This window comes from Amblyomma americanum, chromosome 3 (genome assembly GCF_052857255.1).
Source record: "Amblyomma americanum isolate KBUSLIRL-KWMA chromosome 3, ASM5285725v1, whole genome shotgun sequence".
In the NCBI taxonomy this organism is placed as follows: Eukaryota; Metazoa; Arthropoda; class Arachnida; order Ixodida; family Ixodidae; genus Amblyomma; species Amblyomma americanum.
In genome coordinates this window covers 213,822,390-213,836,333 of record NC_135499.1, presented here as the reverse complement: position 1 = coordinate 213,836,333, position 13,944 = coordinate 213,822,390, and the positions used below count along the sequence as shown (strand labels likewise).

General features: G+C 44.5%; 1 protein-coding gene across 3 annotated transcripts in view; it reads right to left on the bottom strand.

Annotated features, from left to right (window-relative positions):
• The window catches only part of Grip91 (gamma-tubulin complex component 3), a 38,078-nt gene that overhangs the window by 20,216 nt on the left and 3,918 nt on the right, over nt 1-13,944 (bottom strand). For all 3 annotated transcript variants that reach the window (XM_077659920.1, XM_077659918.1, XM_077659919.1), the window contains exons 6-12: nt 13,406-13,535; nt 11,653-11,780; nt 8,024-8,212; nt 4,407-4,521; nt 2,922-3,016; nt 2,111-2,182; nt 1,735-1,845 (exon numbers count right to left, since the gene is read on the bottom strand). In XM_077659920.1, the coding sequence (XP_077516046.1) occupies nt 1,735-1,845; nt 2,111-2,182; nt 2,922-3,016; nt 4,407-4,521; nt 8,024-8,212; nt 11,653-11,780; nt 13,406-13,535 (840 nt within the window). The remainder of the gene's footprint in view (nt 1-1,734; nt 1,846-2,110; nt 2,183-2,921; nt 3,017-4,406; nt 4,522-8,023; nt 8,213-11,652; nt 11,781-13,405; nt 13,536-13,944) is intronic.

The following is a 13,944-nucleotide window of genomic DNA, read 5'->3' as shown; positions in this document are numbered from 1 at the left end:
AAAAGCTTACTTGTCCCTCATAGCCTAAGCCACTTTGGGACATTAATAAAAACAAAATGAAGAATGAAAAGTTGTTGGCATGCAAGTGCAGTGGTGAGGGTTGCTGTAGCTATCTTGAGCAGCAAGAAAAAAAAATTCATGTTATGAACATACCTTGGTTCTTAATATATAATACAACATGCGTTCTAAATTGCGGAAGTGAGGAAAGAAAAACTTGCATCATATTTATTAAATACGGTATGCAGCCATACTATTTTTCAGTGATGGGGCCCTCCTACCGTCAGGTCTGCCACTGCGCACATGTCAGAGCATTTCTAGCATGAGGTACAGTTTACTTCAGTTTGTCATGGGGAAATGCAGAGCTTGTTGCTGTATCTGGTGCATCCCCGCATTACTGCAGCAGGACACAGCCTTGCAAGAATGTGCTCCAGTCAGCATGTCCAACCCAGCGATGGAGCATCACCCTTACACTGGAGTAACCAGGCACTCATATCGCGGTAAATCAACTCCAAGGTGTAATCCCTACAAGTAGCTTCATATTTCCATTGACTAGCAAAGTTATTTATAAGAACAATAAACGCCATTTGTGTCAGCTAGCATAGCTGCTTTCTGTTTCCATGAGCATGGCCAGCCATATTCAGTTGCTGCCACATTTCACTCGTGATCACAAGGTGGGTTGACAGTATCTTTTAGTCACCATGCCAACTTATACATTAAGTGAACACTGCTCCACTGAGGACCATTTTATGCTTTGGTATGGTGCAATGTGCCATTACTAAAGCAGTTTACTAACTAAGAGAAAATGTAGCCCAGTGACTAGTGTGCTTGTGCACTGGCGGCTTTGGAGAAATTCAATTGAAAGCAAACCATAGTCAAAACACAATACCATCAAAGAAGAGCTCAATGAGCCCTTCCAACTGGCTAAGCCTTTGGTCTAAAATCCCGTATGCATACGAAGCTTACTTGAAACGTTAATTCTGGTAGGACACTGTGGCGGCGAAACTGCCTGCTACAACAGACCTAGTAGTAGGCAGTGTCGCAGGAGGGCACTAGTGAACCTTGCAGTTGTGAGAATGAACGCAAGAGGGTGCTAGGTATGTGACAGCATGCAGAAGGCCAGAGAAGGCAAAAAAGCCAGTGGAATAAAGGTGGTTGTCGTGAGAGCCACAAGTGTTTAGGAGTTGTGTGCCAAGTCATCGCCAAAGCGTGACAATTCTGCATAGCAGTATTTAAGGTGGAAGTTTGTCAAACTGCACATGCACCGCCCCGGAAACGATGTCCTTTTATCCCTGAGAATTGAGACACACAGGCTTACAAAACTGCCCAAGAAGAGGCAAAACAAGGCAGCTGAATGGTACAGTGCTCATACATGTTCGTGCACTATATTCCAAACGAACCAATTACGACAGCAGATTCTATGGCAGAGCAATAATATAAACAATGAGGTACAGAGCATAAAACCATTTCAATTCTGATCAATGGTGAAGCCACTGTGGGCTGCTAAAAGTACAAAAGTTCTGTCCTTGCGCGGTTACCAGCACAATTTAATGGGCATCCAGTAGATAAAGGAAGCATCATACTGATCTGCTCATCCTGCCTGATTAGGCTAGCAACAATTGAACCTTCTGCCTTTTATAACTGGTTACAAGCAATAACCAAAACAAAGATATTCTAGGGGAGCACGCTCCATGGTGAGCTGCGTGTGGAAGCTACAAGCAAAGCAAGCAACTGCACCTTCCGGGCCTGTTCTTCAGACAGGAACGATGGCACCATGTTCTTGCGCAGGTAGTACTTGTCATGCCACAGACTCTCCACAGGCACTGCAGGATTGGTTGCGATGAAGAACTGCACAGAAGAGGATCACACACACATTATGCCACACAGCTTGTTCCCCTCCCCCGTTAATGCCTGCAAATTGTGCTTCACTCCTAGGTACGGAGAGGGGTTAAAGGGCACGGCATACATAAGGGAAGCTTAGTCACCAAATACACTGAACTTCAGCTGGCACCGACACTGAAACTGAACACAAAATGTTGCTGCAACTGCATTAGTGTCACGAAGAAAAAAAAAAGCACATGGACATCTCGCATGAATGGTGTCATACTCATACCTCACAGTGAACATCTTCAAGCTGCCCTGTCTGAATCCACCGGCAGAGCATGCCATACCATGGCTGGAGCACCTGCATGTTTAAAAAGGTTCGGAGCTGAGAGAGGCACCCCATCTCAAATAACAATGCAAATAATTAATCCAGACCATTAAGTCTTCTAATATGTTTCTACAATGCTTGATATACTTTCTCTCTAACTAAAAGGAGCCATGCAAATGAACTGGTCTTGTTGGTCTCTTCTGCACACTCACATCTCACTATCATCTTTGCGCAATATTCTTTGATGCGCAATATTCTTTGATGCCCGAAATCAATAATGCTAAATAGTTAAAAACCATTTTCGACAGCTCACAAACAGGTTACCAAAAGTGAAATGGTTTCTCAGCCACAGTGCCCCATCATTTGCATTTTCAAGAGTTTCACTTGATAGCACTTGCAAAGGGAACTAGCAGTGATACACATTAGTGATGCAAAAATGGTGCAATCTACCTAGAGAAGACAACTTTGGATGTAATAATGATTTGTACTAATCCAAAATACTATTTTGCACGAGAAAGAAGCCTGCGGGAAAAGAAAGTGTATCAAGGGGGGGAGGCGTTTGACCCTCACTGTACCAAGTGGCCCAGCAAGCCAGTCTTCTTCAGTGCTATTTAGCAACAAATTAATATTTTGAAAATAGAAAATGTCAGACATTAAAATCAAATATAAAATGAATGGCAAGAAATATCGACACTTGACGCTTGAAATCTTGAACACTTGCACCATGCAGAGCACTACGTGGAAAACTGCAGAATGCCTCGCTGCCACTTACAGCGAGAAGCAATCTGCGGACCAGGTCACTAGCCTCAGGGTCACCGTTTGCCAGGGATGCATGTAACAGGCTGGCCAGCTGGCCCCCCTTGAGCCCTAGACACAACAAAACGCAGATGGTGAGCACGAGCACTGGCCTACTGCTTCCCATTTTCAATCGAAAATCAACCTGCACCAGTGTAGCATATTCTCCCACTTGTGAAAGGCATGCGCCTGCCAACACCTTATAGCTGATGCAGAGGAACCCCTATTATACAACTTTCAGGGGACAGCGCAAAACCGTCATATAATCCGGGCGCCATATAACTGGAAACCTCGAAAACAATAAACACACTCACGTAATAAACACACCCAACTACTTCAGCTGTTATATTTCTTTTCCTCAACACATTATAAAAGAGGCCGTGTTTTCGTTTTGCGACATTTAGTACTGAGACCGCATAGCAGGGCCTTCAAGCGTTGAAGAGACGGCTTTAGAAATGCGCATGTGCTCCCAGCTCCCATCACTGCACGTTAAGTAGGCGTCACATGTGCCTTGAAAACGCCGATTTTGGACACGCCAAGAATATGATTGCTCTGACTTGTTGAAGATGTTTTGCAACGCACGATATGACCATGCCTGCAACACGTCTCTCTGCTGAAACTCCATCCAGAACCGCTCTCACCCCACCATTTGTTTTTTACACCTTAGTCAACGAGGTGAGCGGGAAAGTGGGTCTGGCGAGAGCTGTCTCGCATCGACAGCCATGGGTCGCATGCATGAATTCCAAGTCATCTGCAGAACAGTTATTACAGGCCATTGCGCGCCAATTCACATCATTCCTTGCATGTGTCTCCTTAATAGCGATATGGAAAACCTTGTGGTGACGAGACGCCAGCCAAAAAAAGTGCTTCCTTTCATTCCGTGCAGTTCCCGCCGGCGGTGCATAATTTTCCATCGTATAATTGAGGCTTTTAGCGCATTATCTACACAAGGGGGATCCATCGGGCCCACGATAATTTATCCTAAGATGCAAGTTGTTGCATGAACGGGGGACGCATAATCGGGGTTCCATTGCAAACAGTAAAAACTGGCCACAGATGCCGAATGGTATTGTTCACACTTGAAAGCATAACTATACTTATAAACTAGTTCAACTAGCCAGAAGGTTTCGATAATTTTCACTTTCTGATAAGCCCACTTGTCCCCCTAGAGCATTGCTGTCAAACTTTCAGTGAGATTACAGACTTTACAGTGGCTATTGGAGTCACTGCTGACTTCTATTTGTCATGGAGGGTGGAATGTGAGGAAAAGTGGAATTCTCTCTTTTTGGGAACACTATCATAAACCATTATTTGTTGGCTCATTTGCATGACTGGCAAAATACATTCTCATCATTTTCATGAAAGACAAATTGGAAGTGCTCTGATGTGCTTATACTAAAACACCTGAGTTTCTGCCACCACCTTAGAAGGATGGAAATCATTTCAAATGACTGCACCCCACCTGCACATGACTCCACAAGGTCTCCCAGGAGCCGTAGCTTTGCTATGGGCTTGTTGTTCCATGCCATCACTCGACGCATCGTCAGGGCACCTGCACCCTCTTCCGGGAGGCACAGCTGCAGTTAAAAAAAAAAACAAGTTCTTTGTGACCGCCTACAGCATTGAACCTCAGTGAGTACTGTGCACCTTTAACCTATTAACTTTTTCCTTAACGCGTCTATTCAAATCAATCAATTTGATCGACTGCACAAAACGGCCAAGAGAAGGTAAACGCGGCCGTTCCTGGACATGTAGCACCATCCAGTTTGTTGTCAAGTAACCATGTACCTGTCTGTTAGTTTAGTTTTGGATATATTACCAAAGATTTCCGAGCCACTCTAAATGTAATATACATGCTCTGAATGATTCCTTGCGACCAGCAGCAAAGCGGATCACGTTTTCTCCAAGAAGGCAGCCTGGAGTCAACCTTGGCATTGCACTGCGGATGACAGCAAAGCACCCACACAAGCGATTTTCTTTTTTACTAATCGAAAATTTTACCATGAAGACTTCTGTAGCTTTGAATATTCATTTCTCACATGGTAATGCATAAAGCGTATATCCTAGAATCTTTGATCTCCTATTTTCTGACAATATATAGGATTTATTGGTGAATTTTTGCCAGCCACTCAAATTTTGCCAATCAAACATTTTTTTTTTTCTTAATTAGCAACATGTATTCCCTTTTATAAACCACCTTGAAATTGCCCAAGTAGCAGAAGGAACTTGCCATTTTATTTAATGGCATGGTTTGATGAATTCCTCCCAAATTACAAACTTTCTCCTGTGAAAATAATCACCTCTTTTGACAAAACTATCGATGTGAAGTTAGAACAAAATATGTGAAACATGCCAGATGGACACATTCTTTTTTATTTTTGACTTCAGCGCAGCCCACTGATGAGCAGAGTCTGGTCCTTCGTCATTTGTTGCCTCACTGAAACTGTAACTGCCCATCGATGAAAAGTCATTCCAGGTGCTATCAACAAAGCTGAAATCATCATCATTTGATATCAAAGAAATGGCATACACCAATAAATAAACCACGCTTGCCACTTGTTCCGCCACCACAGAAGGACACCAAGATTGAAACAATTAGAGCTTAGAAGCGCCAAAGCATGTCAATACACTAGTAAGTGGTGTTGCATGGACCTGTTGTGGTTGTAGAAAACTACCCAGATGGGAAGAATGAGAAGACGAGCATGGCACAACTTTGCCATGTAGGGCATGATCTGGAATGAGGGGATGGGTCTCGCTCCTTCGTGGCAAAATCTGACAAAGTCCAGTGGCCGACAGACACTCATCCATGCCACCTAAAAGGGTCAACTGGCACGCTCTGTTCACTTTGCTTCGGTGTGTAGCATAGTTTATACAGTGCCCTTGAACATGAACTACAGCTGAAAGAATTTGTTTCCATTCACGAGGGGAGCAAAAGGTGCTCAAGCAAAGGGTACAAGCTAGTGCTGCCAGGAATAGGCCGCAGTAGTGGAGTAATGGTATTTACTGGCAAGTGAACTCGCTTCTCATGCTGAAGCAGGTCAGTACCACAGTCAACAGCACGGTATTTGCTTGTCACATTGTCTAACAAGGCAAGAATGGGGGCTGGTTGGTTGTTCATGATGCAGGAAATCGCACTTTTGTTTTATGCCTAACAGTTCCAAGTCCCCACACACACCAGCAGTGCCACACCTTGCCGTCTGCCTGGGTGGTACACTGAAGAGCCAGCTGCATCCTGCCACCTACCACGGCTCGCAGATTGCAAAAATGAAGCGAGGAAAATCCCCCCCCCCCCTTCTCTTTAAAGAGAGAGGAGGAGGAGGAGGAGGAGGAGACGGGAAGGTGGCTGCCACAGGAAGAACCCTGTCACCTGCCAAGTTTGGTACCTGGAAGAGCCAGCTGAGACCTGCCACCTGCCACCGTTGGCACCTGGCAAAGTGGAGACAGGGAAATCTCTCTCCACTTGCAGGAGAGAGAAGTGCGAGGCCAGAATGCAGCTGGCAGGGGAAGAACCGAGGGGGTAGCTACCATGGAAAGAGCAGGTTCTGATGCCGGAGAAGGAGTGCGCTACCTGAGGGTGCTTTGTGACACTCGCGCGGTTCCTATGCTATAGCAGTGTCACAGCCAAGTTTCCCATTTTGGTTTTCGCTAGAGTTATATTTCCTATCACATCTATATTCATGTATAAATGAGCACCATTCTGAGCAATAAATAAGTTGCGAGTGCATATCCTCGTCGTTACTTTTGATCCTACGTGCATTTTTCGCCTTTCGTCCTGTAACCAGTTCAGCGCAATTCCCTGCACCACTTTCTCTGTTTACACGCGAAACCACACTCACCACAGCCTGCTCACACACCACACCTTACCATATGCTCTCAAGTCTCTGCCACTCTTTTCTTCGTGTCGCTGGTGGTGCCTTCTCTCAGCCTTTCTGACAGTACCCACAACAGTGTGCATGTCCTTGCACGAGTTTTTGTTCTAACAATGTCCTTACCCTATGTGTTTAGTTAGTTTATAGAGTTTAATGGTGTAAAAGCAACCAAGACCATGATAAACAAAACACAGGGTAAAATTGTCTTGTGCTAAAGGTAAAGCTTTTGATACCTATAGTTCATGAAAAATCAAGTGCATGATCACCTTAAGGCAACACGGGGTGTAATAAGATGTATTCACTGTAGAATGTTGCAAAATACTTTTTTTTAGTTGGTCAAGTTTTATGCATGAAATTAAACGTGGTTTACTGTGAGTTCAGCATCGCGCATAAGAATAAACTGTTCCTGATGTCTACATACCCCCCACGGTGGTTCAGTGGTTAAGACGCTCGTCTACTGAGCCGGAGTACTCGGGTTCAAACCCAACCGCGGCGGCCGCGTTTCGATGGAGGGGAAACCCAAAAGGCGCCCCTGTTCTGTGGGACCTGGTTAAAGATCCCCAGGAGGCCGAAATTATTCTGGAGCCCTCCACTACAGCACTTTTTTCTTCTTTCACTCCCTCCTTTATCCATTCCCTTACGGCACAGCTCCAGTGTCCACCAAGATATGGCAGACAGTTACTGCACCATTTCCTTTCTTCAAAAACAAATTTAAATTTAAATTTAAATGTCTACATGATTTCCAGTCTCCTAAAATGGGCTTTACAGAATCCTTACCGTATTCAAATATGTGGTTTAGATTATATGCACAAGTGCATTTCACAAGTGGGGGCCAGTTGAATTAGAGCAGCTTACACAGGCAAAACAAAATGAGAGGATAATCCCTTGGAGAGCAAAAATCTAGCACGGTGTTGTTCACGAAAAAAACTGCCTCCGGGGCTGTCAACTGTGTCAGTTTCTTGATGTGTGAGCGAGGGTGGCATGTCATGTGATGAACAGCAACTCAAGAAGATGGCCCTCATAACCCTTCTGGCTAGACAGTGGTGTGAGCTACCCTTATTGCTGCCCCAAGGGCGTTTAAAACGTCCAACAACATGGGTTTCAGTCATTCATTACGAATACCTCATGCTGTTTACAGCTGCTGCTTTGTTTGGACAAAGCTGGCAGAAACAAGTCCAGTTTCAGCAGCTGAATGTAGGAAAAGAGGCACCTGTGCATCAAGAAGTGCCAGCAGCCGGTAGTACTCTGCCATTTCAGCCTGCAGGGCACCCACAAAGGCATCGCACAGAAGGCCAAGCCGCGTCGTCTCCGGTCGGCAGAAGCGGTCCACCCGAGAGCGCAGGCGTCCCAGCTCAGCCACGCGGCGCACATGACGCCGCTGTGCACATGAGACCTGGCCCTGGGCACCATCCACCACAGACAACGGTGAAGAGTGTGTCCACACGGTGGCAGACTAAGTAAAGTACAGTTGCCCATTACAAACTCTCCTAATCAAAACTCTAGCTTGGCTTGTTGCATGGTTTCCACGTGGATTGAGAAAGGCAAAGAAGAGGACAATGCTTTTTGGCAAGATAAAAACACCTCAAAGCTACCGGTTCTTCCACATCCCTTTCTTTGTCCATTTAACATTATTTCCACCTCAAAGCTGTAAATAGTTATAAAAACATAATATGAAATTCAGTAATCCCATCTTCAGCACACAGTACACACTTTTGCAGCTGCTATATCAGAACAGCAGCAAACAGGCAGCATGCAGCAACTATTACCATCTGTCATAATAGACCCCCTTTTAGGACAAACTTGAAGGGACCAGAAAATTTGTTCACCTTATCGGAAGTTTGTCTTAACAGAAGTGCCTCTAAAAAAAGATGTGTGAGAATGCTAAGTGTGCCCATATACAGACACTGGCAAATTTTTTGGACATGGCAGGACTCAGATAATGGGTCTGAATTACCGAACAGTCCGAAAAATGCATGAACCTAAAAAAGATCACTTTACTGTGTAAAGTAAAAACCCGCTTCAAACATGAACTTCGCCGCTCCTTGCGTTTCGCTTGCAACCGATAATATTAGACTGTACCTGAGCCAGAATTATGCCCTCGTCATGTTCGTACCAACTCACGTTGCATTACCAAACAGAGCGATGCGGCTGCAGGTCGTGCTGCGAACAAATGCAAGAGCCGCACAAAACAAGAACAGTGTTTCCATGGGCAACTGTGCTTGTCAAGACCGACAGAGGGAACCCATGGGAAGAAGTGAGCGCCTCTGAATGCATCCCTCCCTGCTTCCCCCCCACCAATCCACACAAGCACTGCAGGCGTTGTAGTCTAAGTCGTGGTGAACACGCGATGGCCCCCTTGATGGAAACAAAGTCTGCCATTATCTGGATGGCAATGATGAACAAATAGACAAGCCTATCCAAGCCAGCCCGTCCGTGTGACAGTTTAAATCTAAGACGATGCATTTCACAGCGACAAAGAACCCGTTGATTGTGACAGCAATGCCTGCTCACGTCAATATTAGGCCAAAAAAAAAAAAAACTAATTTTTGGTAAAAAAAAAAACAGACATCAGACATCAGTATAGCTGATGTCTACTTTAGTCTGAAAAATCAGCTTTTGGACTCCAAAGTGTTCGATATATTGGTCATGAATAGGTACATGTTCCTATAAGGTGTGCGCGATGGTCCCTCAGTGAAGTGGTAAATATTACGCAAGTCTGAATTATTGAAGTCCGAAAAATCGGCCGGGTACTGTATATGTTACATGAAAACAATAAATAAAATAGCCTTTCAGAGAAAGGACAATTGCAAATAGAGCAATTATTGCACTATGTATGAAGTGAGCTGAAGACAGAGCATGAAACAAGGTCAAGTTATCCTACTCGAAAATGGCATTGGTCTAGTTTCGTTTTCAGTCTTTTTTTCTCACTGTATACCACAGCAGCTGTTAGTATATGTGTGTGCGCTTTTTCGGACTTTTGCTAACCATCCTGCTTCAAGCGCATCTTCAATGCTCGTGTGTCTCTCTTATCTCCCTCCTGTTGTCAACTGTTATCAGCTGTTATCAACGCTGGGAGCAGGCACACCACATGCATTTCCATACACTGCAAGCAATGCACTGATATCTGGCCACCTCTGTGCCATGATAATGTGCTGCTGTTGTAAAGCCAATGCAGAGATCTGACCATGTCAGATGATGCCATGCCCAATGATGCCACGCCTTTTCTGCACCAGTAAAAAAGCTTCGCCATGGGGAAGCCATCTTGCGGGGGTGCACCTTCTTGACTAAAAACATTTTTTTTTTACTTGACAACGCTGCATTGACGCACCATGAGTGTCTGCATGGATCACTGGTTTGCAGTCACTGCGAAAGTTCGTTTTAACCGAAGAACAAGCGAAGCAGTTCATCTTTTTTTTTTTTTTACATTGAGTACCATGGAAACCAACCAAATGGTCTCTCACATTGTTCACCTTATCTGAGGATTTTTTTAGGCCAAGGTCGCTTCAATGGGAGTCTACTGTAGTGAATTTAGCTTTGATGTGGGCACCTTCAGAGGCTCACAACCAGTATGCTGGTTGCTGCCACTACTGTCAAAACCTGCACAAGTTGCGCTATTTTTTTCCCCCAAAATTTGTGATCCCAATGTGTCACTTTACACCAATTAATATGTCAACAATGTTTGGTCTTTATTGTGATCAGAATTCCTACAAGCACTAAGGCCAGATTATTACCCATTCTAAAAGCATGGCCACTAATCACGTTCCCTTAGTTCCTGAAGAACCCATGCAAATAAGACCACATTTTTTGCACACAACAGATTACGTAAGAGTGATCAATAAAAGTGCATTGGTATGTTCCTCAGTTATTTTTCCCACATCTAATGATGCATTTCTTGCTCCAAAAGTGCCTGGCATTACAAATTTCATGCAACCCTAGTTTCAATTTTGTTCTTCCTTCCCCCAACCCATTTCTAGCCTCATGCCCACAATCAAGTATTCCTCCAGTAAGCATGGCTATTTCATTAATACGTAGCCCATTCAAGTCCCATAACAATGACGTTTTGCTTGTATATAGTGCTCAACACAAAGTACATGCAGCCTTCAGCACAAAATTCCCCACAGCAAAGCACGCTGGCAGTACACGCACAATACAATCTCTACTTGGTTCACCCCTACCCTAACACAATTGAAAGTATAGCTCAGGTCACAAGACAGTGACACTGTGTTTCATTCGCTGTCAATAATAGAGGCCCCTTGAATGCAAAACCAGTCAAATATAAACTTGTTAGCTAAGTTATAAAATGCGACCAAAACAGGTACTGAGGTTTCACTTCTATTGCAAAGTTTCAAAAGGAGCTGAGGGCGCCTTCTTGCATCCCCATCACCTGTTCACACAAACTGAGGCCTCCTGCACAGCTTACTCGCCCGCCTGAGGCCGCCATCCTAACCAGCATCAACCACTGTGCCAGTGAAAACTGCCCACACTAACTGTGCTTTTCTGTCCAACGTTCACATCACATGGGTGAAACTGGGCACCCATACAGGCTCAACTGGTGCTCCCGTATGTGTCCACAACTTTACTGGCAATCCTCTCCCCTCCGAGCTGTTTGTGCTGCCCCTCAACATGGGCACAACAATCAAGTTTTCATACACTTGATTACTTTTTGAGTATTTAAGCCAAGATGGTCCTTACATGCAAAGAGCCGCACTAGACTTGCTTTCAGTGACCAGATCAGCCTAGAGATGGCACCTCAGAACAAGTCACTGAAATATTGTGAGCGCAAAGGTAACATTTTTTGCAGCTGCCTTGTTAGTAGAAGTATCAGAAGCCAAGACCTACCTCTGGGTCAATGGCGTAGCTGCCAATTGGCACATCGTGGAATTGCACCAGACTGCTTGAAACTCCTTGTAAGCAAAACAGCAGGTCCCTCAGTACCTTCTGTTCCGTGTGACCAGATCCTCCAATCACTGCACAAATTCAGAAAAAGAAGCCAGTGATCTATCATCAAGCACTCTTTTAAAAAACCAGCCGGTTCCTTGGGCTCAGTAACCTCTAATGTTGCTGTGCCTCTATTGACAATAGCCTCAGCAAAAATCCAAGTAAATGTATAGTCCAGTGTGACTGTTTCTTCAACCTCTCAGGGATGCTGAAAAAAGAAAACAACTGCAGGTGTGGAAATCCATACAGTGGCACCTCCACCATGACAATGTGACTGCCCAATCATTGTTCCTCAGGATCGGTCTCCATGAGACATGCAGGTGCTCCCAAAGCTGGCTTGATTTGAAAGATGAGAGACCCCAAAACTATCCTGCAGATAAAATACAATGCTACAAAAACTGACAGCCATCTTAAAAGTGGATTTCGCAGGATCCTCCAAAAGGTGGAAGGATTTGTATTGAAAGGCACTAACATAGCAATGAGAGTTCGAAGTGAATTAAAATCTATTAGTAATTACATTTACATAACTTCAAACAGAATTTCTGAATAGTTTTGGCATGAAAAGCCGTTACATGAAAAAAAAAAAATACAAACAGCACCTTGAAGCTTTGTCGCACTCTTTGGAATTATGTGAACCTTTTACAAAAGTCACTTTAAATTTGGAGATTCATTCAGCACATAGAGCAACTTATTTGCTGTGTCCGAGGCAGGTTCAGCCGAGCCTCAGGTATTATGCGCCTCGTGCCCGTTCACACCCCGATTCATGGAGCTCCAAGCATAAAAAAAAAAACGTAAGCTTGTATACAAATCAGTGCCACTAACGAAGATTCGAACTGCACGTTGTATACCCGGCCGCTGTATAGCCGGCTGGCAGTCCCTTTCCCAAAATAGTGGTACGTAGCGTGATAGAAAACTTCTGGCCGTTCTGGTAACCTCCGGAGCGTGCGTAATGCTGAGATCTTAAACTACAGGACCATTGGCAGTTCGCAATGCTGCTTGTCAGGTGAATCATACACGAGTGGAAGGCATGGACGTTGAGCCGTTTTATTGCCTCTGATCTCCACTTGCCTCCAACTGCTGTTCTTAAATGCAATTGAATCGTTACACAGCTGCTGTTTTTAGCTGCACACGCACCACAATATCATCCCACAGGAAACACATTGAGCGAAGGCTACACTAAGTGAGTGTTACAGAAATTTTATTCCCTCGAGATACATTCGTCGCGATTGGAATGTCCAATCGAACTGAATTTCGAATGCTCTACTATTCAAATGAACATTTTGAATTATCAATTATTTGAAATGATTGAATATTCGAAATCATCGAATATTTGCGCAAGCCTAAGTACTGCACTTGGTTATCAACTTTAAATAAGCACTTTCCGAGCAATGCAAATGCATTTTCTGGTATTGTCTGTCATGTACTGAAATTCAAAACTGCAATAACCTTGCAAGTTGCAAAGACTAATGCCATTATCGCAGTCCTGAGAAGTTATTTACTTCAGTAAAACAAATACGGAAAAACAGTTCTTGAAGTACACTGCTGAGCTTAGTATTTCCAAGCTACGAAACCAACAGAAAAGTTTGATGGCATTCATGGTCCTATGGGCAAGACAACAAATGCATTCAGTAAGCACAAAGGCAAGATCACATGCCTTGGCTACAGCTTGCAGAGATGGGGTGCTCCTGGTTTTCCACAGATGCTGTGCGACATGCACCGGGAGGCCAGAACTCGGGGCGCGAGGAGGACCGAGACTGGCTGTGCCGTGACAGGCGGTGTGGTTCCTGAGAAAGCAAAGATTGTAGTATCAAGCTTCAAACACTCCAGGCAGAACAGATGCTGCCTAGCACCGAAATGAACAAGCATTTGCGCTGTCATCAGTCAACATGTGCAAGGAGTGAATCTGCTAGGGCATCCCCCATCTATAAATGCAAGGCCATCAGTTTGCTTTTCACTAACACTGGCCACTCACTGCCAGGCCAGTGTACTAATACTGGAACATGTGAAAAGGCCTCGTGTACAGTTCTGAATAGGGTCACGGAGTCGCCATTCTCAAGACGGAGTGATTCAGTCTTGAGCGAGGCTCTGAATGAGATAGTGAAATATGACTGCTGCTGGGGGAATGAAACGTGAGTGAGATTAGTCTTAGTCTACCCAGAATGAAATGAGAAAGAAATGACTGCTCCTTAACAA